General features: G+C 46.7%; 1 protein-coding gene across 1 annotated transcript in view; it reads left to right on the top strand.

Annotated features, from left to right (window-relative positions):
• Window positions 1-1,079: 1,079 nt before the first annotated feature.
• The window catches only part of RAB15 (RAB15, member RAS oncogene family), a 108,341-nt gene continuing 82,359 nt past the window's right edge, over window positions 1,080-27,061 (top strand). Inside the window, exon 1 of the mRNA XM_075329671.1 lies at window positions 1,080-1,430. Within this exon, the coding sequence (XP_075185786.1) occupies window positions 1,307-1,430 (124 nt within the window). The 5' untranslated portion in view covers window positions 1,080-1,306. The remainder of the gene's footprint in view (window positions 1,431-27,061) is intronic.

Below are 27,061 nucleotides of genomic sequence, written 5' to 3'. Positions count from 1 at the left end.
TGCAAAGCGCCGGATTGTGCCGCACAGGAAAAACCGGATGTGTGAAAGCAGCCTTAGGCTACTTTCACACATCCGGTTTTTTCCATCAGGCACAATCCGGAAAAAAACGGGTATATCGCATCCGTTTTATCCCCATAGATTTGCATTGTTACCGGATTGTGCCTGATGGCTTTGCGTTGTATCCGTTTTTTTCCGGATGCGGCAAAATTAATTAAAGCGGCGGCCGGAGGCAACGTATCTTGCAACGTTTTTTTGTACGGCAAAAAAAAAAAAGCATCGCGCCGGATCCGGCGCGATACGGCGTGTTTTGCAATGGAAGCCTATGGACGCCGGATCCGGCGCAATGCGGCAAAAAACGGATGCGGCTGCCGGATCAGTTTTTGTAAACTGCGCATGCTCAAATGTTTTGAAAAAAACGGATCCAGCAAAAAAAACGGACAAAACAAATGCAAAAACGGATGCAAAACGGATCCAACTGATCCGTTTTTTTTACGCATCCGGCATAACGGATCCTTTAAAAAACGGATACGGTTTTTACATTTTTTGCCGGATCCGTTGGATCAGGAAAAAAAAAAGGATTGTGCCTGAATGCAGAAAACTGATGTGTGAAAGCAGCCTTATTGCTGCGGAGCTGTGAGTGTTTTCAGCGGCGAGATCACAGCAAAAGTCCGCCGCGCCCCGAACGCAGTGTGTGCGGATAGTCCAGACCCACTATAACATAACAAAAATGAACAATTAGCAATTTCCAGTAACTAAGTTTTATGTGATTGTCTAAACTATATCACTTTACCAAATTTGTGACCCTGGAAACCAGCCGGACAGGTTTTCTGTAGGAGCCAGTCATTGACACCTATGATGTAGAGAAGCAGGAATGTGTGAGCAGGAAATAGCTCAGTACCACCTGCTGGCAGAAGAAGCTACATCATCATTCCACCTGTCTGGCCATTCCTCCACACACACCCCTGTGTCTGGAGGAGCTCTAGGTGGACACATCAGCCTCTCCTAATTCAGTCTACTGCATAAGGTGGAGCCTGGCTGATCCTCCTCCTCCTCCTCCTCCTCCTCCAAAACCATTTTGATAACAGATCAAGCATCTGGGTATTTCTCACAAGTCTCTGTGCATTTTTTTTTTTTTAAATAATCCACAGCCTGCTTCTCTTTAGGATCTAAGGAGAGGCTCCAGGGATAATCCCTTTAAGAAGAAGCATCAGCCATGGATGGAGAGCAGGGAACCTCCTGATTGCCTCCAGCCTCCTCCCTTCCCTGCTATCCCTGTCTATGTGCACAGGCTGCTACCAGACACACAATGGCCAAACAATATGATGTTCTGTTCAGATTACTTCTCATTGGGGACTCTGGGGTTGGAAAAACATGTTTGCTCTGCAGATTCACAGACAATGAATTTCATCCTTCTCATATCTCAACAATAGGTAAGATGATTTTTTTTGTTGTTGTTCTTATGAGATGCATCAGATGGTGATGAGGATATAGTGTATATACCTGCGTCCATTGTGATATACCCCTGCTGTTCTATCTCCTCCCTTTTCTGTAATGATGGGTTTTATCTAATATATAGATATAGTCAGAAAGTCTTCTTCTTTCAATGATTTTATTGATTATTCCAAAATGAACTCCATCTATAAAGTGCTGGTGCTTCTGTAGGGACATGTTTATGGATTTGTGTATTCATTGTTTCAATTCTGACAATGTATCGTAAATGGTGAGTGTAAATACAGAATAACAGTTTTACTACCGTACACTAAGCATTTATTGGTTTTGTGTAAAATTAGTCTTTTTTTTTGTAAAATATATCTCCTTTTATGTAAAACAGCAGCTCAGACAATCAACCCCCACAGCAAATCATTGGGACCTTCGTCTGATAGAACCCAGGCTAATAATACGGCTGCTAATTAGTAACAAGTATTGTTTAGATCCAGACTAATCAACAATTGCATTGTAACTGGGCTAATTGTGTATATTGCCGACTGAGACCTTACGTATTGATCCCCTCCTGCCTGGGATTGGGATTCCTTCTCCATGACATCATGCACTTCACCCTTAAGAACCCGGACAGCCCAGGTAAAAGATTTATGGCTTAAATAACTATTCCATAATGTGTTCAGATCAGAATGTCTCCCATTATTAGCAGAACCAGTCTGTTAATTTGGACAGTGGCATACGTGTGATTACACAGTCCCCATTATTGCTATGGAAATCCTTCTGCAAACTGATGGAATCTCTAGGTGGGGTCCGTAGTTTCTTATCGCAAGGCTGCTGTGGGTTCTCGGGTAAGGAAGCCCCTCATCAGTTAAGGCTGCTTTACATGCTGCGATCTCGCTAACGAGCGTACCCAGCCCCGTCGTTTGTGCGTCATGGGCAAATTGCTGCCCGTGGCGCACAACATCGCTCGGACCCATCACACATACTTACCTGCCTGGCGACGTCGCTGTGGGCGGCGAACAACCTCTTTTCTAAGGGGGAGGTTCGTTCGGCGTCACTAAGCGGCCGCCCAATAGAAACAGAGGGGCGGAGATGAGCGGGCGGAATATCCCGCCCACCTCCTTCCTTCCTCATTGCCGGCGGCCGCAGGTACAGTGCTGTTCCTCGTTCCTGCGGTGTCACACGTAGCGATGTGTGCTGCCGCAGGAACGATAAACAACCTGCGCTCTGCAACAGTAACGATATTTGGGAAATGGACAGCATGTCAACGATAAGGTGAGTATTTTTAATCGTTCGTACGTGTCACACGCAACGACGTCGCTAACGAGGCCAGATGTGCGTCACGAATTCCGTGACCCCAACGACATCTCCTTAGCGATGTCGTTGCGTGTAAAGCGGCCTTTACTCTAAAGTACTCTAAAGTTGGCCATAGACCTTTCAATAGCTGCTGGCCAAAGGTCCACTCAACCAACGGCTCCTTACCAGGACCCAATGTCCACATGTGTAGGGAGAGTGAATTAAGCCACTGGCAAAAGCTTCTGGCAGTGTCTTTCTCATTCCAGAACAGAATAGGTTGAAATTCAACTAAGGGCGCTTTCACACTTGCGTTGAACGGCATCCGTTGCTATCCGCCGCCTTGAGGAATTACGGTAACCGTTGCAGGAAACCGTTTTCTTGGTCATAGAATTCTATTGGCTACGGATAGCAACGGATGGCTTGCGTTGCATCCTCCTGGCGGATGGAATGCTGCATGTAGCATTTTTCTGCGCTTGACGGACTGTCAAAACGCAACATGCAGGATTCCTTCGGCGTCCGTTGTTTTTATAATGGACGCCTATGGTGGAGGATTCCGTTACAATCCGTCATTTAACAGTTTCCATTAACGCATCTGTCTTTACACAACTGCGCATGCCCAGATGTGTAAAGTCAAGGAAAAAAAAAACTATAACTGATTGCGTTATTTTGTACGATCTGTTGTGCCACTATATGCAACACATCCGATGCATCCGTCACACAACGCAATGCAACGGATGCCGTTCAACGCAAGTGTGAAAGTAGCCTAATTCAATCTTCCCCATCCCCATGTAGTAAGTATTCAATGCTGGATGCTCTGATCGCACCCCGGTTCGTAGCATGATCTGATTTTCTTGGCTGAGAAGATGAAGGGTGGGGGGAAATGTCTAATCTATGCTGCCCACAGTTTGAGAAACTCGAATCGGCTAATAGGTTCCCTTTTAACCCCCTTAACGACTTATGACAGGCTGTCCGTCATGAGTAGTCTCCCTGCCTTTGATGCGGGCTCGCATGCTGAGCCCACATCTTTCCCTGCAGATGAAGGCTGAATTATTCAACCTTCATCCACCTCGAGGCCCTGTGCGCACTAGAAATAGGATTTTTCTCAAAAAATTTCTTGAGTCTGAAAGATTAGCGTACTTGCGTTTAAAAAAAAAAAAAAACGCACTAATAACGAATGTGTTTTTGATGCTTTTTTTCCGCAGGTTGGTCCCTGTGGTTTTTTTTTTACCATTATCTATGGCAAAAATCGCAGGTACCTGCAGAAAAGTGACATGGACATTTTTTTTTCTCAAGAAATTCTGCAGAAAGAATGTTCTTGAGGAAAAAAACGCATTGTGCGCACAGATATATATATATATATATATATATATATATATATATATATATATATATATATATATATATATATATATATATATATATATATATATATATATATATAATTTATATTTATTTTTTTTCCCATAGGTTTTTCTGGGGAATGTCTGCAGAAAGGTTACAACCATTTTCTCCAGAAATTTCTGCAGCAAAAACAGCAGGTAAAAACGCAGTGTGCGCACGGAGTCTAACAGTCGTGGGTGGTTGCTGTCAGCCTGTAAAATACCACTGTCAATCTGATTAAAGCACACTGGCAGGGGGTATGCGTTTGACTTCTCATTGCTGTGCCCCCAATGCGATCTCAGGATGCCAATGAGTCGTCATGACAGCCAGGGGTCAGCTGAAGACCCCTGAATCTGTCATCTAAGTACACTGCTGTGAAAAGAACTCGTGGCCGGCATTCATAGAAGGCTGTTATTTCTTCTACATACAGCAATGCTGTGGCATTATATATACATAGAATATAGGCCATGGCCTGCACATGGATGCCATTCAAATTTGTGTCTGATTTTTCTCTAGTTAAAGGGAACCTGTCAGGTCCAATATGCACACAGGACCACGAGCAGTTCTGGGTGTATATTGCTAACCCCTGCCTAACCGTCCCTGTATACACTAGCATAGATAAAGGGATCTATAGAAAAAGTATTTCTAAAGATCCTTCATTATATGCTTATGAGGCCAGCGACTACTCACAAGGGCGTTGCTTCCCTTGGCTAGTTGGCCCCCTTAGTGCGTCCACAGTGGTGTGCTTTCATGCTAACATGCTAATGAATGTGCAAAGTCAGAGGATGGTTGTGCTCACCTCTCCTCCTGCCACAGTGCCCAATGCTGGATTTTGGCTCAGTGCACGTGATCTTGGACGTCCGGTCATGGGCACTATGAAGCCAGGTGTACACGTCCCAGCTTCAAACTCGTGTAGTGCGCATGACCGAAAGTCCGGGATCATGTGCACTGAGCCGAAATCCAGCATCGCACACAATGGCAGCAGGGAAGTGAGAGCGACCATCCTCTGATGCTGTGCCTCCATTAGCATGTTTGTATGCCCACAGCTGCTTACATACTAAGGGGGCTGACTAGCCAAGGGAACGAACACCCTTGCGACTAGTCCCTGGCCTCATTAGCATATGATATGGGATCTTTAGAAATTGTTGTTCTAAAGATCTATGTATACTACTATAGGCTGGGACGGTTAGGCAGGGATTAGCAATATGCACCCAGAACTGCTCGTGGTCCTGGTTGCATATTGCACCTGACAGGTTCCCTTTTAAGTGTTGCGTGGTTTTTTTTTGTTTTTGTTTTATGTTCCACTGACCCATAGACTTGCACTGACAATTTTTTGATCTGACACTCTGATCACAATCAGACTTGTCTCCGCAATATTGCATGGGCCACCTGGTCCGCGGAACATGTGAATGATAGCATTCACTATTATGCTCACTTTCCCCAGTGCCATGTGCTCGCTGCCTGGGAGTAATCCTAGACTCTGATCTCTCTTTCAAGCCACACATCCCAGCCCTCTTCACTTCCTGCCGCCTCCAGCTCAAAAATATTTCCTGGATCTGTACATTCCTTTCCCAAGAAGCTGCAAAAACTCTAGTGCATGCCCTTATTATCTCCCGCCTGGATTATTGCAACCTCCTGCTCTGTGACCTCCCTTCTAATAGTCGTGCACCCCTACAATCTATTCTAAACTATTCTGCCCGGCTAATCCACCTGTCCCCCCGCTACTCCCCGACCTCTCCTCTCTGCCAATCCCGTCACAGGCTTCCCATTGCCCAACGACTCCAGTTCAAAGCCCTAACCATGAACTACAAAGCCATCCACAACCTATCTCCTCCCTACATCTGTGATCTAGTCTCCTGGTACTTACCTGCACACAACCTCAGATCCTCACAAGATCTCCTTCTCTACTCCCCTCTTATCTCCTCTTCCCACCATCGCATCCAAGATTTCTCCCGTCTCCCCCATACTCTGGAATGCTCTGCCACAACATATCACTCTCACCTACCTTGACAAGCTTCAAAAGGAACCTGAAGACCCACCTCTTCTGACAAGCCTACAACCTGCCGTAACCCTCAGTCTGATACAGCGCCGCACAATCAGCTCTACCCTCACCTACTGTATCCTCACCTATCCCTGTAGGATACCCTCTATCCTCCTGTACCTGTCTGTGCCTTGTATTGTTTATGATAATTGTACTTGTCCCTATTATGTATACCTCTTTCACATGTAAAGCGCCATGGAATAGATGGCGCTATAATAATAATTATAGGTACAAGTGCTGTCTGTGAAAAACTGCTGTCTGTTCATTAAAAAGTCCTTAGGCTAAGGACACACATCCGGCTTTTCTCCCGTTTGTCGGATCCGGCGCGCTCCCGTACAGTGTATACAGTACAGTGGCTGCGCTGCAACTTCCTGGTCACATGCTCCGGTCACGTGCTGTCATGTGACCGGAGCGTGTCGCGCAGCCACTGTACTGTATACACTGTACGGGAGCACGCCGGATCCGACAAACGGGAGAAAAGCCGGATGTGTGTTCTTAGCCTTAGCGCTTCTTAGGCCCGTTTCACACATCTGGCTTTTTGCCGGATTCGGTGCACGCCAGTACAGTATAATACAGTACGATGGCAGCACGACAAGCGCCGGTCACATGCTGTCATGTGACCCGGAAGTTGCGGCGCTGCCACTGTACTGTATTATACTGTACTGGCGTGCGCCGGAATCGGCAAACCAGCGAAAAGCCGGATGTGTGAAACTAGCCTTATCCGACAGGTACTATGTAAACTCTGATCTGTGTTATAATGCTATTCCTTATTTAAAAGACCCCGTCAAGACAATTTTAAATAACTGGATATAGTTTTTATTGTTGTATTAAGACTTATAAAGTCAGTAGTTAGTGTCTGGAGAGGTTTGTTGCAAACAGGTAATTATTTATTCACATGCTTGACTGTCTTTAAGAGTCTTTTTTTTTTTTTTTTCCCCTGCCTCCGGCGTTCTTTTTAGATGCGCGTGGTTTTGTTTTGTTTTTTTTTGGCCAGCTAAAAAAGCGTATTAAAAGTGGTAGAAATAATTATAAATTGAAGTTCTCAGAACTTCAATCATTTGCTCACAAGAAGAGTCCTAATTTAGGCAAATGCTGTTACTACTACGTGTCTTTGCATGAGAGGTCTTAATTAGTGTGTGTGCGATGGCAAAAAGGTATTTGACTAGCGGGTCAATCGGCAAATCATCAGTAAATGTGGTATTATTATTATTTATTATTATAGCACCATCAATTCCATGGCGCTTTACATGTGAAAGGGGTGTACATAATAGGGACAAGTACAATAATCATAAACAATACAAGGCCAGACTGGTACAGGAGGATAGAGGTCCCTGCCTGCGAGGGCTCACAGTCTACAAGGGATAGGTAAGGATACAGTAGGGTGAGGGTAGAGCTGATAGTGCGGCGCTGTATCAGACTGAGGGTTACGGCAGGTTGTAGGCTTGTCGGAAGAGGTGGGTCTTCAGGTTCCTTTTGGTACCCGAGCACCCCCCAATGCTCAATTGAGTATCGAGCAGTGGCGCGCACACTCGCTCAACATTAGTTACAACAACTCATATAGTAAAAGTTGATAGTTTAAAGTAACCATGTATACCTAACCTACCGCAATGCCCTGCACATGAGTTAAGTGACATAGCTAATCAGGAGAACTATACATTTCTAATTGGAAGTATTTGCTATTATTATTAGTAATAATACATATTTGTATAGAAAATTTAAGATGGGAAGATCCCCTTTAACTGCTAGAGTGTAAAAAAAAAAAAAAAAAAAAAAAAAAAAAAAGACACACGGCTGGCATGTGGATGACGTTCGGCGTCACACAGCGGCCGGCCAATAGAAGCGGAGGGGCGGAGATGAACGGGACGTAACATCCCGCCCACCTTCTTCCTTCTGCATTGCCGGCGGGACGCAGGTAACTGTGTTCGTCGTTCCCGTGGTGTCACACGGAGCGATGTGTGCTGCCTCGGGAACGATTAACAACCGGCGCGCAGGAGGAGGAACGACTTTATGAAAATGAGCGATGTGTCAACGAGCAACGATAAGGTGAGTATTTTTGCTCGTTCACAGTCGTTTGGAGGTGTCGCATGGTACGATATGTCTGACGATGCCGGATGTGCGTCACTAACGACGTGACCCCGACGACATATCGCCCGATATATCGTACCGTGTGACGCCCGCATAAGGCTACTTTCACACATCAGTTTTTTTCCATTAGGCACAAGCCGGAAAAAAACGGATAAAACTGATCCGGCACCGGATCAGTTTTATCCCCATTGATTTGTATTAGCGCCGGATTGTGCCTGATGGCCTTGCGTTGCATACGGCTTTTGCCAGATCCGTCGTAATTGGCTGATGCGGTGGCCGGATGGAATGTCTCTAATGTTTTTTTGTCTCTGACAAAAAACTGCATCGCGCCGGATCTGGTGTGATTTACAATGGAAGCCTATGGACGCCGGATCCGGTGTAATGCAGCAAAAGATGGATACGGCCGCTGGATCTGTTTTTTTTAAACTGAGGATTCAGCAAAAAATGGACGAAACGGATTCCCTGGATCCGTTTTTTTCTGACAGATCTGGTATACCGGATCCATCAAAAAGGATCCGGAGCATCCGTTTTTGCATATTCTGCGCCGGATCCGTTGCATCAGGCACACGCTGGATTGTGCCTGATGCTAAAAAACTGATGTGTGAAAACAGCCTTACCGCCTTTTGCAGACAAGTGTTCCCAGCCGGCGTGTAGCCATGAAATGTTTATATTGCTACGACTTTCCAATTAAAACAAAACAGTTCTGAGGTTGTTCACACATGCTACCGTGCCTTCTACAATTGTGAATATTGGTCTCTGCCGATCATTAAGGTGATTCAGATGTGGAGCGTTTGCTGAGAGATCTGCCACATGGGGTCCTTCATACCGGAACGGCTGCCTGGGTAGTTTCCTTTGCAATCCATAAGCATTGCACAGGCTGTACTGATATACAGCAGTCTCTGAATGGACTCTAGACTATTCTGAAGCCCTGAATGTATTGGTGTTAGTGCGGAGATGAGGTCACCCCAGGCGGTGGTTATGTGAGTTGGCAGGATGGCCTCATTGTTTTCATCAGCTGCCAATATCAATATGTCACGCAGGTGATGTCAACGTAACTTCTGAAATCTGTAGCTATTGTGTCTGCGCTTCAGTTTAGCTGGGTCTGATGAAGGAAATATGGGTAAAGAATAAAAATCCCTGAACTACATAAATATATATATTTTCTTGTTCTTAGATTCATTATGTGGAATAAATATAACAATACTCTCACTGACCGCATGTGCAGAATCCTGTAACAATAAGCCTATCAGGTCATCACAGGGTATTGTGCAATCTGCCCTTCTGTGCAATGTGCCCTTCTGTGCAATGTGCCCTTCTGTGCAATGTGCCCTTCTGTGCAATGTGCCCTTCGGTGCAATGTGCCCTTCGGTGCAATGTGCCCTTCGGTGCAATGTGCCCTTCGGTGCAATCTGCCCTTCGGTGCAATCTGCCCTTCTGCACAGTATCCACCTCCTCCTTGGTTACGGGTCCCTGGCCTTTGGTGTTGCTAAGATCAAGCTAATCAAAATCCTAGGAACACTCTGCACCACACCCACCAGACACACCAGTGGGTAGCCTGAAGGGAATAGGGTCGCCCACTTGGGGGTTGGTTAGGGAGGGTCCGGAGTGTCAGGAGACAAACGGTGTTGTGTTGAAGGTGAAAGTGAGAGGAGGTCAGGAGCTGGGCTCCTTCTTACTAGGTGGAAGACGTTGGTTTGGGCCTGGTAGGAGCAGGACCCCTAGTCGCAGGGGATCGTGACAAGGGGCACGGAACTGCCGAGGATGGCAGCCGGCAGCCTTGTGCCATCTCCGGGCAGGGGCCAGGGCACGACTGGGTACGTGGACTCTAGGCCGGGAAGTGGCTTCAAGCGTCCTGGTAATTCACCCAAGGAGGACGGAGCCTTCAAGATTCATCCTCCACCCGCTCCAAAATCTGGGTACTAGCGCAACGAGGGGGATAGGACTTTCTACACATACGGTCCAGAAAATTCCAAGCGTGAATCCTGAGAGCAAGCTCACACAGTTAGCCACACTGGGGAGTGGGACCCGACTAGTTTTACACTATAGGGACCAATCAGTAAAAAGGTGCCAAGGAAAAGGTCACAGGCTAAGAAGCAAGACCAAAGGACACGGGATCCAGGCGTGCTCCCTCCCTGATGCAGCGGTGCTCAGAACTTTGGTTTACAAGTTGTCGGTGTCAGCGTTATTGGACTGAGTGAGTACGCAGTGACCTTTACCTCCCAGACGGTATCCCTCCGCCAGCATCACCGAGCCCCGGGGCATTCCCCTACCCACGGAGGGGTTAAACACCAGGCTGCCATCCCATCGCCACCGGGCGCTCTCTAGAGCAGCGGTGGTACTCCACCTTACCACACACTGTGGGTGGCATCACGAACTTTAAACGTACAGTACTCCGTAAATACCCCCCCTTTTTGTTTTGAGTGACCGCACGACTCCTGGGTCCGCAGACCCCCTCGAGCCACTCCGGATCCGAGCAGTTTCGGCTGCTGATGCGGGGGCGGTACATAACGCATAACCTGACCCCAGTTAGTTGAAGGCTGATTTGAATCAGATAGAAATCCACTTGTATTTGACCTCAGGGACCCACCAAGAAAGGAAAAATATAACAAACAGCCTTAAAAATCTTACCCATAACACAAGATTTAAACCCCTTATGTGCATGCCTTCAGAAACAGCTCCCAGTCAATAGGTCTGAGCTGCAATACCACATACTACCTGTAGACAGGGGTGGCGCAGTTATTGGAAGAAAGCAGCCAAGTTTTGTTTTTGTTTTTTTGTTTTTTTTTTCTCTCTAATCCTTTGAATTTCAACTGCTGCCACATTTCATTTTCTTATACAGCCTTGTAGATGGGAGAGATTTTTAGCAATAGTCTAATGAATTGAAGCTACATCAAAGGCTTTTTTTTTTTAATCAAGCTTAATTTTTGAGTCTGCAAATCTTTTTAGATATATTTTTTAAATATGAATGAGAATGCTTTACACCAAAAAAAAACAACAAAAAAAAACCACAACCTGCCTTGTCTCTTGACTGTCACACCAGTGACTCGCACAGTGACTCACTGTGGGCACCTCTACTCCTCCCCAGTGTCGATCGTACGTTGAGCTGCCCCTTGCAGCACATTCAGCACTGCTACATCCTCCTGTTGCTGCAGAGTCTCCACTCAGCTATAGTGAGGTGTGGCCAGACTCTGCAGGATTTTAAAAGGAACCTGTCACCATGTTTTTCCCCTATAATCTGCGGCCATCACCAGTGAGCCATTATATACAGCATTCTAGAATATTGTATATAAGCGCCCAGGACACTATGTATAACCTTAATAAACAGCTCTTATTATACTCACCTGCAGGGCAGTCCAGTCTGATGGTCGTCGCTGGTCTGATGCCTCTTCTCTTCCTTCCATAATAGTCCTCCTTCCTTGCTCCATAAAGGTGATGCATCCTACGTCATCCACACAGAGGCAGCCATTGCTCCTGCGACTGTCCACTTTGATCTGCCCTGTTGAGGGCAGAGCACAGTACTGTAATGCACAGGGAAAGGTAAAAGACCGCCTGCACATGCGCTCTACGATACTTTGATCTGCCCTCAGCAGGGCAGAGAAACGTTCGCAGGAGCACAATGGAGGCCTCTATGTGGATGACGTGGGACACATAATCCACACAGCAGGGAAGGAGGACGGCGATCGCAAGAAAACGGGAGACGCAGGACCGAAACCAGCGACGCCCATCGAACCCGACTACCCACAGGTGACTATAATTACACTTGGCTTGAGGTTAGGTCCAAGTCAGTGTCCTGTGCTCTGCTTTGTTTGGTCTCTCCTGTTATCTACCCAGCTTGTTTCCACGATTACCCTGAAGTTCCCTCTCCTGACTTCTGCTTGGTATATTGATCCTGTGCCACCTGCCCTGACTTGACTACTTTTCTGCCTGTGGCCTCTGTACTTCATATTCCTGCCTTGACCCATCGGTCAGCTACTGCAGGTCCGGGGACTGCCATGGAGTGGTACCTGACGACTACCCGAACGGCTCAAGCCTTTCCTCATCATCAGAGGTTCTAGTGAAAACCAGGTAGTTGCTTAGTTGTGCTCATTCAGGGTAAGCCCCGCCAGTGGCGCAGTTGTCACTTTATGCTAAGACCATGGACCCTGATGACAAATTTAGACCCAATGACCTAAAGTCTAATGTTCAGATGTTGTATTAGGAAATTAGTTCACATCATCAGAAACCTTGCATGAGTGACTTTTCCTGCAATTCCATGTGGTCCTGTGCTGCTATACCGCCCCCGTGTCCTCAGCCGAGCTGCTCTGATCCGGATCCACGGTGGCTCGAGGGGCTTTCGGACCCAGGGGTCTCGCTGCCACTCGAATGAAGGGGGTATTTACAGGGGAATTGATATAGTTCGTGACTCAATCCGTGGTGTGTGGTAAGGTGGCGTACCACCGCTGCGAGTACCCGGTGGCGATGGAGTGGGCAGCCAGGTGTTTAACCCCTCCACGGGTAGGGGGGATGCCCCGGGACTCGGTGAAAGTGACAGGGGTGTGCCGTTGGGGCGGTAAGGGTCACTTGCATACTCAGTCCAATAACTCTGACCACTGTAGTAAACCAAAATCCTGGATGCCGCTGAGGGGGAGCACGTTTGGGTCCCGTTCCTGTTGGTGTTGCCTGTTCTGTGACCTTTTGCCATGGCACCTTGTTTCTTTCTGGTTGGTCCCTGTAGCCTAAAACTAGTCGGGTCCCGCTCCCCAGTGTGGCTAACTGAGGGAGATTGCTCTCAGGGTTCACGCTTGGGATTTCTTGGACCGTATTTGTGGAAAGTCCTATCCTTCTCGTTGCGCTAGTACCCCCGATTTTTGGAGCGGGTGGAGAGCGGATCTTGAAGGCTCCGTTCTCGTCGGGTAAATTGTCAGGTTGCCGGAAGCTACTCCCTGACGTAGGGTCCACGTACCCAGTCATGCCCTGGTCCCAGCCCGGTGATGGTACAAGGCCGCCGGCTGTCCTCCTCGACCGTTCCATGTCCCTTACCACGATCCCCTGCGACCGGGGGTCCAGCTCGTACCAGGTCCAGACCAACATCTACTACCTAGTAGTTCCAAGGAGCCCAGCTCCTGACCACTGTATACACAGAGGACTATAACAGTAAGAGAACCTGGTCCCAAAAAAGTGAGAGAATTTTTTTTTTTTGACCAGGTTCTCTTATTGTTAAATTAAGATCAGCTCCTTGTGCTGTAATTTTTTGTTGTTTGGTTTTTACAACTGTGTGTGTGTGTGTGTGTGTGTGTGTGAGTGTGTGTGTGTGTGTGTGTGTGTGTAAAATATTTTAATCTGTGACTATTAAAAGTTTTATATTTTATGATTTGTCTTCACACATTTTGGTTACACCAGTTGCTTGGCTTTTTTCATATTTCAGATCTCTAGAAGGATGAAATCTCTAAGAAACACGACCACAATATCTAACTTCCGTCTGGAACTTCCAGGGGCAAAAATATCCTGGAAGTCAACACAACATAAATTTTTTTTTTAGACTGAAGCCACATCCCATGACCAGTCTTGTCACCAGAGGGCTGATATATGGGTGTAACTTGTGTTAATAAATCGCAAATACCACATAATCAATGTTGGAAGCTCTACATCATTGAAAGATTGATCCATATTTACTATTAGAACTCAAACCTCAAGGGAGGGGTGGGAGGGGATCAGACTCCGTCCGGAAATAAGGAAGGTAAGACCCTCCCCAACCCCTAATATATCTCTACCAGCCAACCCCCCCCCCCCCCCCCCCCCCCCCCCCCAGGCCAATCTGCATTCTACAAATGCCACCAATCCCCTTTTTTCCCATCGATTTAACCCAATCACTCCTTCCCTTCCCTCTGGTCATGTCGCCCCCCTCCACCCCATGGGTTCCATAGCTTTCTGATTGGTGGGGGTGCCAGACCTCTAATACTCTGATCTTGATGTCCTATACTTGGTTATTCTAATTTGTTAGTAAATTCTTATGCTGGCATGATATACTATAGAAGTGTGTGCCAAATCTTAAGAATAGTGAAGCTATTTTGCCCAATAAAGACCTCAATCTCTTTAGTGTCAAGTGTTAAAGGGTTGCCCGGCATTAGGCTACAAGTCTGCAGTCACTCTGTGACTGCAGACTTGTGAATTCCCACATTGTGTGTAACGCCCCAGCAGCAGTCGGAACCGCTCAGATCCGGATGTTCACTGCTCGTGGCTCGAGGGTCTCCGGACCCAGAGGGCTAAGGGTCACACCCAAATAAAGAAAGGGGGTAGTTACAGGACAGATGTATATAGTTCGTGACGCCACCCGTGGTGTGCGGTAATTGGGAGTACCGCCGCTGCCGTTGGGAGTACCCGGGGTGATGGAGTGGGGCAGCAAGATGACGTGACCTTCCACGGGTAGGGATAGGCCCCAGAACTCTGGATGGTGGTGTAAGGTGCAGGGGGAGCGCAGGCTCGCTGGTTGCAGGGGGTTAATCTGGTACTCACTCAGCAATAAAGCAGATGCTGACAACAGGGTAAACAAAGTATCTGGGTGCCGCTGCCCTTTTGGGGGAGCTCGTCCGGGTCCCGTCCCCTGCAGCACTGCCTGGTGGTCCGTGACCTGCCTCCTGGCACAGTATTTTTAGACTGTCCTTTGTGGCCCGTCAGCTTGGAGCTTTCCGGGCCCCGCTCCCCACTGTGGCTAAGTAGAAGAGCTTGCTCTCAGGGGCTCATGCTTGGGGTTTCAGTGGGACGCTTGCTTGGAAAGCCCTATCCCCCTCGTTGCGTTAGTGCCCCTATCTCTGAGCTTCATGAGAACAGTCCATAGAGGCCCTGTCCTCCGCAGATTAATTGCCGGGTTGCTTGAAGCTTCTCCTCGACCTAGGGTCTGTGTACCCCGTCGTGCCTTCGATCCCAGACCGGTGATTAGGCCCAGGCTGCTGACCGTCCTCCAAGACAGGTCCCAGGCACCTAGCCTCAATCCCCTGCGACTGGGGGTCTGACTCCTCTAGGTCCAAACTACCATCTGCAACCTAGTCTACTTTCCCCTGGGAGCTACAACTCCCAGCTTCCTCAGAGCTCCTCACAGCTCCAGGGCTACCACTCGACTGACTTGACACCTCCCTGTCTGACCCCTAGGTGGGCGGCCCTATTCCAGCTTAAGCAGCCCACTGGTGTACCTGACAGGGTGTGGTGCAAGGTGTATCTAGGATTTGTGAATGCTAGTGGAGGCAGTACTGCAGGTTAGGTTCCCAGAACATTGGGGGGGTGAGCCCTGTAAGGGGAGAGAGGGTTCTGCACAATCTTTGTGACGACCTGACTAGACCAGGGCGTCACATGTGCGCTTGTGCACATGTGACGCCCTGGACTAGCCAGGTAGTCGCAGACAGGCCCTTGCACAAACACCCGTCCCCCTAAGAAGGTTACAGCAGCCAACCTAAAAACCCTGAGTCACCCCTCTCAGGTCTTGATGTTCACACCAGGGGGCGGAGCCAGGCGGTTGGCCACGCCCACCGAGGAGTTCGGATAGCCTGAGGCTGGAAAAGACAACAGATCTGTTAGGAGGGAGAGGAGAGTAGAGTAGTTGGAAAGGAGAGGAGTTAGGAGTAAACGTCTGTCAGGGATCTGGGTCGTAGCCTGGATACCCTGTGGCCAGGAGGCAGACTGTGGTTGCCGCCTGCCGGAGCTGGGAAGACGGCTGGTGGAACCGTAAGGGACCGGGACAGGGTAGTGGCCAGCCGTTACCGAACCGGGGGAACCGACTGGAAACCGGAGCACCAGGTGGGGTACTCGGACCCAGAACGAGGCCCAGAAGCCACTGGACCGAGTCGAATTCACTGATTGTGGTCTGGACCTTAGGTTCTTTCCCACCCAAGTCACGCCCGACTGAAGACAACAGCCCCAACGAGGGGGATAGAAAGCCACCGCTCAGGCAGAGAGATCCCACGGGCCAGCGTCTGCGGGCAAATGGGCTCTTCTGACACACACAAAGTCGGGGTGCGGACTACAGTCACTGAGGCACAGGCAGTCAAAATCAACAAAACTGGGTGCAGGAGAAAGGCGGGAACCACCGAACCAGACGCTGTGGGCACCGACCACCATCTTTTTGGTTTACCAGAGACTCCGGTGTATCTGTCATAGTGAGTACAACAGTGCCCTCAGGCAGCGCACCACACTGCACTAACACGCCCGCACCTCGCAACCACCGAGCCCCCGGGACCATCACCCCCTGCCCACGGAGGGGTCAACACCAGGCTGCACAACACCGTCTCCGGGAGCCTAGTTAACGGCAGCGGTGGTGTCCACTCTCCACAACCCGTGGGTGGCATCACGAACGTAAATCCCTAAACACCACGGCCCTGGTTGTGAACCTCCCCACCGAAGACCACTCCCCCTCACGTAGTGCCAGCTTCCCTTCAGAGCGACGTGACCCTCGGGTCCGGAGGCGCTCGAGCCACCGACCGACGAGCCCGGATCCGAGCGGCTCGGCTGCCAGCCGAGCCCCAGGGGCAGTACACACACACACACACACATACACCCGCTGTCAGTACAAGATTCCCACAGTGCGCAATGTAACACCCCCCCCCCCATTCCCAAAGTATGTGGTTTGCATACATGCGGTCACATGCCGACTAGATGGTGGACATGGCCTCGCTTAAAGTCTAGTTGGAATGTGGCCAGAAATATGCAAATCACATACTTGGGGTCACATGACCGTTTGCTCCTGGCACTGAAGAATCTGGTGCATGCAATATGAAGATTCACAAGTCTGCACGGAGTGACTGCAGACTTCTAGCCTAAGGCTGGACAACCCCTTTAATAATCTGTATTAGCAAATGTTGCGGGCGGAGGAGGGGACGCTGCGCTCACCCACTGCTCGGGTCCGGCTGCTGCTGCTCGGTGGTGGCTCGAGCCGTGGGCCGGATCCCGGGGACTCGAGCGGCGTTCCTCGCCCGTGAGTGAAAAGGGGTTTGGTTTTGGGGATTTATTGTCCGTGACGCCACCCACGGTTGTGGTGAGATTGGTGACACCACCGCTGCTCTGGACGGGGATCTCGGGAGCGATGACAGGGAGCAGCTTGGATGTTGGTTCTCCCCTCCGTGGGTAGGGGTTTGGTTGTCCCGGGTCCCGGTGATGGGGTAGGGATGGATGGCAGGCGGGTTACGGGGCCTGGTGAGGTGCAGGGTCGTGGGGGCAGCGCTGTGCCGCACGGCACGGTGGTACTCACTCAGCCAATCATGAACACACAGTCTCCGGTAAAACAAACGGCTGGATGGATGGGTCCCACAGACGGCTGCGGTGTTTCTCCTCCCGGCAGGTTGATGGTGACTGCCTTTCCCTGCACCTGTGTAGTGTAGACGGTTCCAATGGGTTCCCACCGGTAAACCCGCTCCCCAGCTTGGATATGTGCTGAAGGAGTCCCTTTTGCCCGCAGGCTCTGGCCCTGGGAACTGTAGCCTTGGCGGTGACTGTGTTTCCCTCTAACGGTTGGACTGTTGCCTTCTATCGGGACTTGGCTGCTGGGAAACCCCGGAGGTTCCCTTCGCTAATGGATTTGACAATTTCAGCGGCGACTCCTAGCCTTGTCGGGGTCCGTAAGCCCTGCCGGTTGGTGCTGGCTTCTCTTTGCGTACCGGTCCGATACCGCCGGGCCACCGCCCGTCCACGGTCCTTACGGCTAGCTCCAATAGGCCTCTCCTGCAGACGGTCACCACCGTCTGCCAACCTTGCTGTTCCGTCCGGGCCACACACCCGGACCAACTTCAGACTGCTCTTTTACCACCTCACTTCTCCACTTCCAAACTAATCTGCTCTGCTTTTCCCTCCTCCAGGACTGTGAACTCCTCGGTGGGCGGGACCAACCGCCTGGCCCACCCCCTGGTGTGAACATCAGCCCCTGGAGGGAGGCAACAAGGATTTTTGTTTGACTTAGGTGTGCCTGACCGGGGTGTGGGGTGTGTTGGTGTAGTACTTGTGACGTCCTGGCTTGTCCAGGGCGCCACACAAACACCGCCAGTAGTAAAGTGTAGGGGGGAAAAAGGATCTTTCTAATCATGGTCAGCGTGTTAGATAAATGCACCATTGTTGTTCTATAACCTACAATGTAGACATGCCCAAAATATTACATGACGCTTCTTTATGTCAGCAATGATTGCTCGTGCACTAGTTATGTAAAAGAGAATGCCAAATATAACCATTACGGATTTTGAAACTGGAGTCTCGGCTGTCGAGCTGTAACGTGACAAGCTCTTCTTATTGGGTGTTATTACCATAAAGTATAAGTATTATCTTGCGCTTAGAAACATGATTCATAGGAAGCATGACAAAGACTTTCTCTAATAACTCTTCAATAAGGGCATTGCACTCTCGTCGGCAAATAACTGTGACATTTACTAAGTGTAACTTAATGCTCTCTTCCTACAAGATGAATTTAGAGCCTTAAGTGTTAAGATTATGATATTGTTTCAGCGTTGAATTGTACATCACAGCAGGCGCAGTATATAAAAGCAGAGTCAATTATAGCTATATGTTCTGTGTTTGGCGCCATGTAATTGGAGACCACTCCACATTGTTATTGCTAAGGGTCCGCCTACATTAGACAATCTGGCAGCATTAAACGACCACCCAAAAATTTCAAGATTATTTTAATTTTTTTTTCCAAACTTATGTAAGGGTGCTTTACACGCTGCGACATCGCTAATGATTTATCGTCAGGGTCACGGTGTTTGTGACGCACATCCGGCTTCGTTAGAGACATCGCAGTGTGTGACGCGTACGAGCGACCTTCAACGATCGCAAAAGAGACAAAAATCGTTGGTGTTGGAGAGGTCATCCAAACACCAAATATCGTTGTCTGGTGAGTAGCGATGTTGTTCGTCGTTCCTGTGGCAGCACACATCGCTATGTGTGACACCGCAGGAGCGACTAACATCTCCTTACCTCTGTCCACCGGCAATGAGGAAGGAAGGAGGTGGGCGGGATGTTCCAGCCGCTCATCTCCTCCACTCCTCTGCTATTGGACGGCTGCCGTGTGACGTCGTACGAACCGTCCCCTTAGAAAGGAGGCGGTTCACAGGCAACAGCAACGTCGTTAGGCAGGTAAGTCCGTGTGACGGGTGTTAGTGATGTTGTGCGCCACAGGCAGTGATTTGCCAGTGACGCACAGCTGACGGGGGCGGGTACACTCGCTAGCGATATCGGTCCCTATATCGCAGCGTGTAAAGTACCCCTTACACAATCTGTAAAAATCCATTGAAAAATCTTTCCAGGTGGATAAAAAATTAAAAAACTAAAATGTGGTTACATAAGTATGCACACCCTTACTTTTGTTGAAGTCCCCATTGAAATTGACAACATTCAGACTTTTTCTGTAGCAGTCTATAACAATGGCACATCTAAAGTTTGTAATCTTTACCATTGCAGTAGCTCCAAATCTGTCAGATTGCGAGGGCATCTCTTGTGTACCGCACCCTCTTCAGGTCACCCACATATTAAAAATTTAATTCAGATCTGGGCTCTGGCTGGATTGTTCCAAAGTGATTTTATTTTCTGGTGGAGCCATTCTCCTGTGTAATTTGGAGGTATGCTTGAGGTCTTGCTCAAAGGTGAAATTGATCTTCAGCATTTTTGTTGATGTAGCACCCAGGGATATGGGGTACTCTGTTCCGGGCAGTGTCTCTATTGGGAATGTCACAGTGGTGGCCGTTACCCGGTTCCGTGCCCTGGGTCCTTTTTATAATTGGAATATTTACAGGGAATTTGTGAATAAAGTTATTTGTGACGCCATTTGCGGTGTTGCGGCTAAGTGTAGGGAGCAGCCGCTGCAGGTTTTGCTGGGGCTGATGGAATGTGCAGCTCTGATGACTTGGGCCCTCCGCAAGTAGGGGAATACCCCAGCAGGTGTATGGTGCAGTAGATGTCGGAAGTAGTCCAGACAGGTATTCAGTGCAACTGGTTTACTCAATGTTCTTAGCTGGTTGCCCGAGGCCGGCTGGTTTCTAGTTTCTGGTTTCCGGGTCCCCTTCGTCCCAGTGCCAGTCTGGTTCTCTAGTACCTTCTTCCCCTGCATCTGTCTCTGGTAAGTGGGTCCCCATGGTATGGAACACTGGGGGTCCCCAGTTTGTGGTTTGTCCACCTCTGTCCGCCTGATGGTAGTGTGAACCCTATGGGGATGGAGTCTCTGGTCCTGTCCCTGGCTCTTTGCTACGGAGTCTTCGGATTCTTTAGGGTCAACAAGGTCCTTGATGGTCCCCTTTGCTGTGCAGGTGTTAACAGGTCGGCTTGAAGCTCTTTCCTGTCCTTGGGTCTTGTACCCTCTCTGTGCGTAGTTCCGGGAGTACTCCACCAGCAACTACCTCCCCTGGATACCAGGTCACCATCAACCAGAGTCAGGGAGTCACTTCACTTCCACCTTTTACACTTCCGGAGTCACTACTCAACTCCTCCTGACTTCCTGTGTTCACGACTAATCTCCACAGTCTGCCCCTCCCACCTGGCCAACTAGTGGACTGGAGTGGCTCCACCCCTAGGCGGCCATCCATGGTCCCACCCTAGATAGGCACCATTGTATGGGGGATTGTTGGGGAAAACTGGTATTACCTGGGTTTTTGGTGTTACTGGCACTGGGGTTCTGGGTCCCCAAGGGGGTAGGCCCTGCATCCCGGTGGGGATGCAGAACCTTGTAGCACCCTGATGGGTTCAGGGGCGCTACATTGAGACCTGAAGGCTTTGTTGCAAAATTGACTGATATTAGGAGCGGTAAATAACTCCCTCCCTCTTGACTAAAGCCTCAGTTCCAGCTGCTGGAAAAACAGCTCAAAATCTAATACTGCATCCACCATGCTTCACTGTAGGTATGATGTTCTTTTGGTGCTGCTCAATGTTAGCCTTGACCCAAATTAACCTTTTAGATTTATGACCAAATTGTTCAAACGTTGTCTAATCTGACCATAACACATTTTGCCACATACTTTTGGCATATTTGATGTAGGTTTTAGCAAAGCCTGGTTGGCTTCCATCTTGATACCTTGCCTTACAGGCCAGATATGAAAAATACAGAAGATTATTACATAAAGTACACAACCAGTACTTGCAGGACATTCTTTCAGCTCCTTCTAATGTTGCTGTAGGTCTCTTGGCAGCCAAATGGGACCAATTTTCTTGTCTTTATGTATTTTTGTGGGACAACCAGCTCTAGGTATGGCTTTTGCTGTAAGATGCAACTAATAAAATATTAGGAAATTTTATTAGAACAGCTAAATTGTATAGCATTACTCAAAATCGCTGTAAATGATGGCAGCTGTGCTCTAAATACTATTTAACATAAGTTTAATTATGAACACAACCTCAATTATAAGAGTGTTCACACTTATGCAACTACATTATTTTACTTTGGTTTGGTCTTCAAATTTTGTTTTTTAATGGATTTGTACAGATAATGGGTGACCTTTTTAAAGGTGGAAAAAGTTCTAAAAATATTGTTCTTGGAAGGTATGAAAGTGCTTACCCGTGCTTACCCCTAAAGAATACTTTGAAGAAATACCCAGTTGGACTTCAAAGCAGAGATTTCACATACTACGCTCCAGAAGAAACTTATATTAGTATATTATTTATATTCTAAATCTTGAACACTGGCCACTAGGGCTGTTCTGGACTCGTACTTCCATGTCCTTCAAGAAATGAACATTAGCAGCAATAGACTGACTGACTAACGTTTGTATTAAGTGTCTAATGAGCGTGTGCATTATGAAAAGAGGGGGAGCAGATTCAGCTGTGAAATTGACTATTGTGATTGCTGTATTTTGTTATAAGCGATAAAATACAGTGGAATCTTGGATTAAGAGTAACTTGGTTTGAGAGCCTTTTGCAAGACAAGCAAACATTTTTAAAAATGTGTAACTTGGTTTAAGAGCAATGCTTTGCAATAAGAGCAAATACTCACCGTGCACACTTCCGGTTCCATCCTTTCACCGCGCTCTGACCCGCTCTGGAGGTAACTTTCTGTACATATGTACTGTATACAGTATACCATTGCACAGTACAGTATATACTATATAGCATGTCTATCAATTTGCATTTGTGGATACAGTTTTGTACTTCTTGATAACCAGTGCATCACATTGCTTATACTGTACCTCTCCCACACAAACAATTCTATTGTAAGCTAATGTGCAGCTTAATTTGTTGTTTTCCTGTACTCCATAGTATTTTGTATTAGTATTAGTGTACTGTGATAACTTTATATGAATACAGTACATTATTTTGTATTACTGTAATAACTTTGTATAAATACAGCAAATATTTTTGGATTGTGGAACTCTCTTTGATATAAGAGTAACTTGGTTTAAGAGCACAGCCCCGGAACCAATTATACTCATACTCCAAGGTTCTACTGTACTTTTATATAGAGTTGTTTCTTTTCATTGTAATCAAGCCTGCGATGATGAAGACTTCTGAAACGTTTTCTGTAAACTGGAAATATGAGCATAAAATAAACCCAATAACCAGTATGAAAATTATAGAATTTTTTTTTTTTTTTGTTAATACAGATTGGGATTTAAAGAATAAGCTAACTCCACTTTTTAAACAATGATATATAAATTAAAAAAAATGAAATAAAATTAAAAAAAATGCGTAATATATATGTGTGTGTGTGTGTGTGTGTGTGTGTGTGTGTGTGTGTATGTATATATATATATATATATATATATATATATATATATATATATATATATATATATACAAACACACACACACACACATATACACACACATATACACACACACACACGCGCGTCACTGCAGGTGCATCCACGTGCATCTACTTGGAGAATCAGATTTGCCAACATTGTGGCTTTAGTGCAGGACAGTTGTGCCCATCCACAATTTAGTGATTAGTGGCAGACTAGTGGTTTCATGCAAAAACTAGTGTTTCTTACTGAGACATCTGCTGACTGTTACTTTTTTAATCTTCAAAATATAAATTTTCTTTGCCAAAATGTTCATATTATTAAAGAACAGAACACTTCTTAGCTAATTGATGAACACTTCACACCATCTAGCAGGAGATAACTTGTTTAGTGCGTCATCTCATGTTTCCACTATAAAATGCACTGAAAATCAGTATAAAACTAATCCCATTAAATACTTCACACTCTTCCCCCCCCCCACAGATTATAAGGTGCTGTGAGAAATCAGAAGGCATTCGCTTGAACAAATTCACACCAAAAGTGAGAAATTTAAATTCAAACGTTCTGAGATATTGTAATGTACGAGGCTTAGAATCACAAAAAAACTAAATAATATTATAATTTATAAAAAAAATTATATTATATATTATATATATATATAATAAAATGTGTATATGTATATGTGTGTGTGTGTGTGTGTGTGTGTGTGTGTGTGTGTGTGTGTATATATATATATATATATATATATATATATATATATATATATATATATATATATATATATATATATATATATATATATATATATATATATATATATAATATATATATACACTTCGGCCCCAAGTGGAACCCGCCCCCCAGAAGGCTGTCCTAGCGACCAGGAAATTCCCATGCTTCGTGATGGCCAACCCCCTGCCTACCCTAGTCCAGCTCCCCAGTGAGAAAGCTCCTAATCTGTAGGTAAAGTGTGAATGTGGAACACCGGTGATTAATCCCCTCCTTACCCAAGGCAAATATCACACCTAAAATAAGGTGCAATACTCTGTGGCGACTGGAGCCGCAGGGGTGCCACATGCCCACATTACTCTCTCATCGCTGCTGACAACACTCAGGTATAGTGAAGTGATGACCAGCAGAGAGGAGAGAGTGATCTGTATACTTTCTCCTGCACAGGGACAGTACTTACATAATAAAGGTTTATATCCAGGCAGCTCGAAGCAAGCCATCACTGTTAATTAATATAGGAGGAGTGGACATAATCTTAACAAGTGGGTGGAACGGTGCTCTAAGGCATTTAGCCATTTCTATATTAAAATAGTTATTTTTGGGAGGTAATGAAGGAACTAATCGGAAAATGTAAACTTTTTTTGATAGTCGATCCAACCACTACATAGCAGTGTGGTTAGTTTATGGTGTAAATTTGGGGTGACAGACTGTTTAAATACAGAATTGATCAATACAAAACAGCCAACTAATTGATGACCTGGGTTTCCAAGCGCATGGCGTAAGGGAAACCCTGTGTCTAGAGAGAGGGAAGATGGTGACCCTCTGACCAAAACCTACTGCTGGTCTCTGGGGTTCTTCATCACACTAGATAGGTTTCACACCTATGCGCCGAGCTGGATACTTGGCCCTAGATATCCCTAATGCTGGACCCAAAATAGGGAGCGTATGGGATGAGCTCTTCGTTAACCTCACTAAACACTATAGAAAACACAAGGGGGGGGGAATATGAACTACTTATCATTAGATTACTCAGGTATGCAAGTTCAGCAGAGCTTTCAGCAACGATACCACAGAGGAGTACAAGCCACCTGCTTGTAACTTTAGCTTGAAGGAACAGAAAATATCACCAGCACCAGTCCAAAGGAAGGGGTATTTAAAATACTGATTAACAGCTGGGTGGAAGGTGAGCTCCTGCTGGGTCCAAAAGGGGAGAGATGAAAATCCAGCAGAAAAAGCTACCTATACCAGTGAATACTGACAGCAGGAGCAATGGAAAGTCAGGGAGCATTCTGTGCAGCCAGATGCTGTGAGCTTCTGTGGCCAGAAACCAGATGACTGTCATACGTGACAGGCCTATAAAGGGTTATTCCAATCTTCATAAATGTGTATTGTCCGATCGTGCCTGTAAATACAAGCAATTTTTGCAATTTACTACTTATTAAAATTTGCAGCCAATTTTGAGATATTAACACTTGTATTTCCAGCTGATTGCCTTTTGAGACCGACCAACTCTACTAAACAGCCGGACATGTTCAAGTGCTTACAAGCTCTTTTCTATTGAGCTTGTAAGCTTTGTTTTGATGCTGGCCAGGATTTCTGAAGTACTCTGTTCTCTTTAATCCCAATCAGCTTTACCACTGTTGTGAATGTCAGTTATGCTTTTGCTGCTTTGAGGCTCCCTCTTGTGGCCAGGAATGGTTTGGACAGAGACCAGGTGTGCTGGAGCAATGGGCGTTTCCATTGCTAACTCTCTGCCTATTTAAGCTTTTGCTTCATGGCTGTCTGGGCCGGTTATAATTTTGTTCTGTAGTTCACCAGCCTTTTCATCTTGCTCCAGTCCACATCTACCCCAGAAAAGTGCTTGGTTCTTTCTTAGTTGTTTTGTGCTTTTGTTCTTATCTGGGTTGTCAATTATTGTTGTTGTTTTCAGTTTATTTGCATGCAGGAATCTGCCCTCTCTGTTGCTTTGCTGGGAATCTCCCTGCAGCTATGTTTGGAGTTTTGCTCCGATAAGTCCATGTGTGTGTTGCTTCTTGAATTTGTAATTGTTCCTGTTCTCTGTTCATTGGTTTGACAAGAGCGCCTGATATAGGACGGAGTGCAGATTGTGCGATCTGAGGACCTTTTTGTACTATCAGGTATTTGGGTTTTGTAGGGTTTTTCTCTGGCCACCATCAGCCCCTTTCCTATCCTTTCCTATTTAGTTAGTGGGGCCTCACCTTTGCTATTCATATCATCCATCTGTGTATTGTATTTTCCTATATCACCGTAGTCTTTGAATGTGGGGGGCTTGCTATACATTTTGCGGTTTATTTCTGAGGCAGAGTTATTCATCTTTTCTTCCCTTAGGATAGCAAGTTCTCCGGCTGGGTTCGCGGTGCACAGGATGTTAGTTCACCCCTCGGTTACTTCTAGTGTTGATGGTTAGTAAGGGGATGGAGGCCAGATTAGTTGCCAATGCTCTTGTCACCTTTTTGCCAATGATCTATTGTGATCTTCCATGGTTCCGGATTATAACAACCACATTGCCTGCAAGCTACAAAGCAGTGGTAGTCGGTCTTCTAGGCAATGAGCCAGTGAACAAAAGGTGTGTTTATATCTTTGGAACAGCTGAAAATCTTAATAAGCAGCAAATTGAAAAACTTCTTATTTTTTACAAGCAGTATCCAATAATATCCATGGATGAGGACGACGCTTTACTCCAATCAGATATTTTCGGGACGGATTGGAATGTTGACTGCAAACCTAATGTTCTCAATTGTCAGAAATTGACCTCACAAGTCCTCTTTTGGCCAAATGGGCACAAATTCCTACAAATATTTATGATCTCGTGAAGTCTTCATAGATGGATGGAGGCTGTTATTGCCATAGATAATCTTACACCATTATTATTTCTGCATTTCTAATAATAATAATAATAATATATAATTTTATTATTATATTTTTTTTTTTTTTCCTTCCAATACTTCAGTGTGTTTCTGCTTGGAACTGCAAAGCAAAATCTCTGTAGTCTTGGCTACATCTGCTGGAAATACTTCAAGGACAGCCGGCAGCCTCCTGACATTGATTTACTTGTGTATTATTATTAACGCTGAAAGGTCTTGATGCTCCATTGTCAGGATTCCTCTGAGTTTGTGGCATCATTGAAAGCAAAAAGCTCACCTTGTTGGATAAATGACCATGACATACGGATTTTTTCTTATTTTTTTACATTTAATTGTTCACTTGTTGTGAGTGTGAGCGCGTATGTGCGATATCGTCAGTGTGTGTGTGTGAGTGTATGCGATCGGATGTGTGTGAGTGTGTTCTGATGTGTGAGTGTGTGTGTGTATGCGATCGGATCTGTGAGTGTCGGCAGAGGAGCACGGCGTGCTGGGGGAGGCTGGGAGGGGGAGGCTGATACTGGGGGAGGCTG

This window comes from Anomaloglossus baeobatrachus, chromosome 12 (assembly GCF_048569485.1).
Source record: "Anomaloglossus baeobatrachus isolate aAnoBae1 chromosome 12, aAnoBae1.hap1, whole genome shotgun sequence".
Taxonomy (NCBI): domain Eukaryota; kingdom Metazoa; phylum Chordata; class Amphibia; order Anura; family Aromobatidae; genus Anomaloglossus; species Anomaloglossus baeobatrachus.
Note: the sequence above shows the minus strand (reverse complement) of the source record. Positions and strands in the feature narration are given on the sequence as shown.